Consider the following 5,740-nt stretch of genomic DNA (forward strand, 5'->3'; position numbering starts at 1 on the left):
TCGTCAACCATGGCACCGGCTGGTACTTGGGCCCTGGAGATCAGGGGCCGTATTTATCATAGGTCTTATGAAATCTCATAAATATTCCCTTAAGAGTCACTCAATCACTCATAGTTAAGAGGAATTTCTAAGAGTGTTTTATCAAGGCTCTGAGAGAATCTCGTAGCTATGAAAAACGGTATGTTTATGAGAAACTTTTAAGGGAAGATCCCGCTAACAATAGCGGAAAATATATTGCTACAATCCATAAATATACGATTTAAGCCATTGTTACAATAAAACTATTATACTAAAAAATCCAAGATATTTATTACTTATGATATTAAACTTATGATGTATATATTAGTGTTGAAATCAAAAGTATTTATTTTCCGGGTATGTTTTGTTTTCTTTTAATTTTTGCGGACTGCCAGACTCTTCAAACAACACAGACCAAGACTATCGTCACCAACCATCCTTAGATTCGCTTAGAAATGGATTCAATTTCGACTGGTATCGATTCTGCAGTTCAGTGGGTATTCCAAAACCCAAGAGGCAGAGGAAGGCAAACTGGAGGCAAGATGCTTGTCTTAAATCTATTGCAGCTGATAGGTGAAAACAGGCATATAATAGAAGGGAAAAAATTCAGTTCGGAAGTGACAGCGAAGATGAGGCGAGACACGTGGGAAGATGTAACAAAAAAATTGAATGCTTCATTTCCCGAGTCTGCCCCCCGGACCAAGTGTGATGTAGAAAAAAAATGGTGGGCACTCAAAGCACAGGGAAGGGAAGAGCTGTGCAACCACAGAAAATATGTGGCAGCAACAGGTAAGAAGCCCTTCTTTTATCCATTATCAATACAACTAATAACTGAAATTCCTAGGCTAGTTAAGTTATGTGAGACTAGGCATGGTAGAAAAATTGATGTTGATCTAGACATTGCTTTCACAGCAAGGTTAGGTTAGGTAAAACTGGATAGCCATGACTCTGTGTTACAGCAGTGCTGTTCAAAGTAAACCTTGACCAATGGTTTTACATGATAAATGTAACAATGCAAGACCTAACCAAACTTACATACCTTGATATTTCTCGAAGTAATTTTCTAATTTAGAATTGCATAATAAGGAAGCATTTAACTAAGAAAAGTTGTTTATCTTTGCCCAAAATGTAAGAATATCAAGGTTGAACTCTTAAATAAAAAGGGGAGAGGCTGGGAGGGCACAGCCCCCCCAGCTAGGAAATAATCAATTTAGTGACAGGTTAGGTAGGTGTTTAAGGTTAGGCTAGTGCCCGTAATAGCCTAAAACACTTCCCCCTAACTTGTCACTGAACTGGTTATTTCTAGCTGAGGGGGCTGTGCCTCCCCCAGGCCCCTGTTTTTTTTTATTTAAGCCGTCCACCTTGAGATTCTTACATATTAGGCCAAGATGAGCAACTTTTTCTTCCTTAAAAGCTTTTCATATTATGCGACTTTAAACTAGAAAATTACCATTATTGAGAATAATTCCACACCTTTATTTTTTTCCCCTTAAAAATATACCCAAAAATCCTTTGGTAATTCTATAGAATAGGTCTGTGCGAGCTTTTAAAAAAGTAGACACCTAGAATTAAGGAGGATAGTGTATAGAATGCATAAATACTAATAACAAAAATAACGATGCTTAAAGTTGAAGTTAGATAAGCGTTATTGGTTAGGCTAGTGCACAAAATTTACTTAGAATTGTAGGTAATAGCTTCGTGGTTGACATTGGAAAACATAGAAACTTACGTCGATAGCAAATGTCCTGTAGATTCCATTGATGCATGAAATAGTTTTTTTTTATAATTCACATCAAAATTTGGCTGTCATCTTTCAAATCCTACATATTTAACATTATTATAAGTGCTATTTTTATAGTTTTCCTCTTCACCCACCCAGAACCCCCGGTTCCCACCTGTGGTCCCCCAACCTTGTTAGGTGGCTGTAAAGGTTTTCCCCATCATTTTATTGATGCTGGGGCATAAAATGAAGTGTTTTGTCGTGAATTTTCTGGTTTTTATTGGCATAAACAATTCAGAGCTCTTGGCTACAATTACAAATTTAGTGGTTTTGTGCACTAACGTATCACACATTACCAGGTAGTGTACAATATGAATGATCTGTTATGAGCAGTAAAATTAAGAACTTTAGACCCAGACCTAAACTCAAATTACACTCATATTATTAAAGCATTTAGTATTAAGATTATTACTGTATTATTTTTATGAAATTTTTATTGCTAATACTATTGTTATTACAGGTGGTGGTCCCCCCCCCCAAGCCCCTATCAGAGGTTGCAGTGGCCATCGAGTCAATTTTAGGAGTGCAAAATGTAGCCATTTCTGGATTGGGAGGTCACATGGATTCTTCAGCTTTTGATTTTAGGTAATAATAAACAAGTTTTTGGAAAAATATTTTCTTTCTAGTGAATTTTGGTGCAAGTTGAATTATTTTGATGTTAATTTTTGTGGAAAATGCTTGGATATTAGACATAAAAATGGTGTTATTTGACTTTCAGACAATACAGTCACCAGTGTTTGTTTTTTAGCATGCAAACAAAGGAAAAGGGGAACAAACAATATCAGATGCTGTCTTATATTTCAGGGATGAGTCAGAGGAACAAGTGGAAGAGACATGTGAGGTGATGTCTGATGCAGTCGATGTCACCTTTGAAGGTAATATCTCGACGGTATTAATACCCTCTTCAACACCATCAGCACTTTCAAGACATCCACAGTCTTCAGTCGCAGCATCATCATCATCATCATTCGTTGTTGGTCAGAGTCCTTCAGCATCCACAGCACATGCAAGCATGTCTGCTGAAAACAGCCATGCTCCACCTGCAAAGCGTCTTCTGTTTCCTTTGCTTGAAGACACTTTTCGGGCAAAGAAACAAAAAGCAGAATTGGCTTTCTGGGAAGCCAAAATAGCTGCAGCTGAAGCGGAAAAAAAGAGCTGCAGCTGATGCTAAAAAGCATTTGAACAGGAGGCCGAGTATAAAAGCCTTCTAATAAGTCAGTTACAGGCATCTTTACCCAAATAATTAATGCCTATTGTCTTTCCCACTCTTTCTCCTTTATCCACTCCTCCCAATCATCCATCACCACCCTCTATTCTTTCATCCTTCTTTTCCCCTTCTCTCCACCGAGATTGCAGACTGAAATAATGACTTCCATGCATTGCAGAGGTGCCCAGCTCAGGTATATTTTTGCCCTATCTAGGAACCATTTACTTGTTTAATTGTAGAATTAAGAATAAGAAAAATAAAACCTCATACATTTGTCATTTCATTTCATTTTCATTTTGACATTTCCAGTGCTTGAATATTATCACTGGCTATGAATATGTTTTAAAGAAAATTTACTTTAATGAAAGTGATTAAATATTGTATTGTGCATGAAGAGTACAGCACTTGGTTCACTAAAGCTGTAATTTCTGATAGTACAGGCAATATAATAACCAAGGACTGCCTGTACTGTACTTGGGACAGTTACAAAAGATGGATATATTTAATTGAAACCCATCACTCCAGTTGTAATAATGAAATCAAGATAGCTTACAAAGTGCCATCCATTTTTATAGCAGCCAACTTCTATACATTAAAGGTTTGAAATAAAGAAGGGAAGAAGGTATATATCAAACTCAAGTGTAGAAATGTATATGTATTGATCTATGACTTAAAAGATGATGCCGAGTCGTTTTCCTTTCCATAGAGAAGTCCACCAGGCCAAATACCAGTCCAGTTCAGAGGGTTCTGTGATGTACAAAGGAAGAGGCAATATAATTCTCTCTTGCTTGCTGATAGTGGGAGCAATAGCCATTCCCGTTAAGTTGGTCCTCCATCCAACATTTTAGTCGTCAATCCTGCAAACAAGAATAAAATATCTGTAGCTATAGTGCATTTAGTTTAATAAAACTATATTATCTTACACTACCGTGAACTGTATGAGGGGGGAAAAAGGTGTCCTAATGTTAGAGTTAAGTTCTTCAAAGAACCTCTAAATTGGAACATAAGTACAGTGTTTAATATGTGGGATTATTTAATTGGTTGTCTTTGGATGGCCAGTAATTATACAGGTTTAATTTACACTACCTTTGATATTTTACAGTGGTTTACATACTCGTGTATAAACCCTTGCCAAAAAGAGTTTGTGGAATAAAAGGGACAAAGATAAAAGAGGGAATATGGAAATACAACAATTTGTGCCAATGAGAAATATCCGATTTTGAGTGCTTTTATCATATTTTTCACTGATATTTATTGAAGTGTGATTATGAACTACAATGACATGCTTCAGTTCTTGTTATGGTTCAGAGTAGCTACACATTAAGTTGTAGGTCCTGAATAACCACTTGTTCCCTGCAACGTAAAAACACCATACAATACAATGACATGCAACAAAAGTTAACACCTATTGTGTACTTACATGAAGTGGTTTCGGAGAATATTTTCCCTGAAAAGTGCACCATCTGGAACTGGTTCTCCTTGCGCAGGCTGGAACACTTCATCACGATTATGGTCATCAACATCCTCTTCATGTTCATTTTCATCTTCGATTGGGATGTTCCGTTCTTTGCATATATTATGCATGATGCCACATGCCATGATGATCTTGGCTGCCTTTTGAGGTTGACTCTTATTTCGCCATGGAGAACCTGAAATCTTCTTTTCAGCTGACCTATTCCTCTTTCCACGACACTTCGCGTTTTCTTGTGAGCCCTGTGAACAATATTGAAATTATTCAATTAGTCTTCTTGTTGCTAATGGCATACCTTCATATGTTTTAGGTATGATTTTACATTGAGGCCAACATAAGTTACATTAAATTATTTTGCTTAGATTATAATTACTACTTTATTTTAAAAATTTTCTCTATATACACTATTCAGGCAAATGAGCCATTACATAAGTATAAACAAAAGTAAATATAAGCACCACAGAAAAACTAAGTCTCAATTTGATGTTAACCTTAAATATATACTATGTAACTATACATTACCTGTTATAAGCTTCTTGATGTTGTCCCTCAGGCCTTAGGTAAGGTGTCAACAACCAGCGTTTACACGGGTACCCACTATCCCCTAACAAGTAGCATCCAGCAGGTACTCGGTTCTGTTCAAATCCTCATAAACTCCACTTTCACGCAAAATTCTTGAGTCATGAACAGATCTGCCACTTTGCAACAATGTTCCTCACTAGGTAATTAGCATCCAAAAACAACTTGTACATTGATGCTGTGAGTTTTTCTATTGATGTAAACTTCTTCAAAATCTTTTTGGAGCAACAATTTTGATATAGGTGCCATCAATCACACCCACTACACCGGGAATCCAGCAATTTGTGAAAAGTCAGCTTGTATTCTTTGAATTTCCACAGGATTGTTTGGGAACTTCACAAATCTTTGGATCATCCGTGGAACTGTAGAGCATCAACAGTCTGTGTAATTATTCTGCTAATTGTGGGCTGAGAGAGGCCAAAGTCATCACCATTGCAGGATTGCATTTTGCCTGTTGCAAAATATCTCCAAGTAGCGCCACTTTCATCTCTGGTGTTACGGCATGACTCCTCTCTGTAAGGTTGGCAATTGCCTCTCTGATCAAGTCAGTCACATACATGGGGCCATTTTGATCAACTCTATATCTTTTTCTAAAGTCACTGTCGTCATACACATTGAATATATCCAGTCTTGGACGAAAATTCCTAGGGCGGCGAATGCGGTGTTTCTTGTTCGTCTGCCATGT

At 37.1% G+C, this 5,740-nt stretch overlaps 1 protein-coding gene and 1 pseudogene across 1 annotated transcript; one reads left to right on the forward strand and one right to left on the reverse strand.

The window, feature by feature from the left end:
* The first annotated feature begins 596 nt into the window (after window positions 1-596).
* Window positions 597-2,963, forward strand: LOC136854874 (uncharacterized). The gene is made up of 3 exons (XM_067131405.1): window positions 597-807; window positions 2,259-2,383; window positions 2,603-2,963. The coding sequence occupies exons 1-3, from the start codon at window positions 793-795 to the stop codon at window positions 2,961-2,963; spliced, it is 501 nt and encodes a 166-aa protein (XP_066987506.1). The 5' UTR covers window positions 597-792.
* Window positions 2,964-3,748: 785 nt separating this feature from the next.
* Window positions 3,749-5,501, reverse strand: LOC136854821 (putative nuclease HARBI1; annotated as a pseudogene).
* Window positions 5,502-5,740: the final 239 nt, after the last annotated feature.

Source organism: Macrobrachium rosenbergii, chromosome 30 (genome assembly GCF_040412425.1).
Source record: "Macrobrachium rosenbergii isolate ZJJX-2024 chromosome 30, ASM4041242v1, whole genome shotgun sequence".
Taxonomy (NCBI): Eukaryota; Metazoa; Arthropoda; class Malacostraca; order Decapoda; family Palaemonidae; genus Macrobrachium; species Macrobrachium rosenbergii.

Coding starts and splice junctions, on each gene's coding strand:
- LOC136854874 (XM_067131405.1), top strand. Junction 2,384..2,602: donor TCTTCAGCTTTTGATTTTAG/GTAATAATAAAC, acceptor CTTATATTTCAG/GGATGAGTCAGAGGAACAAG.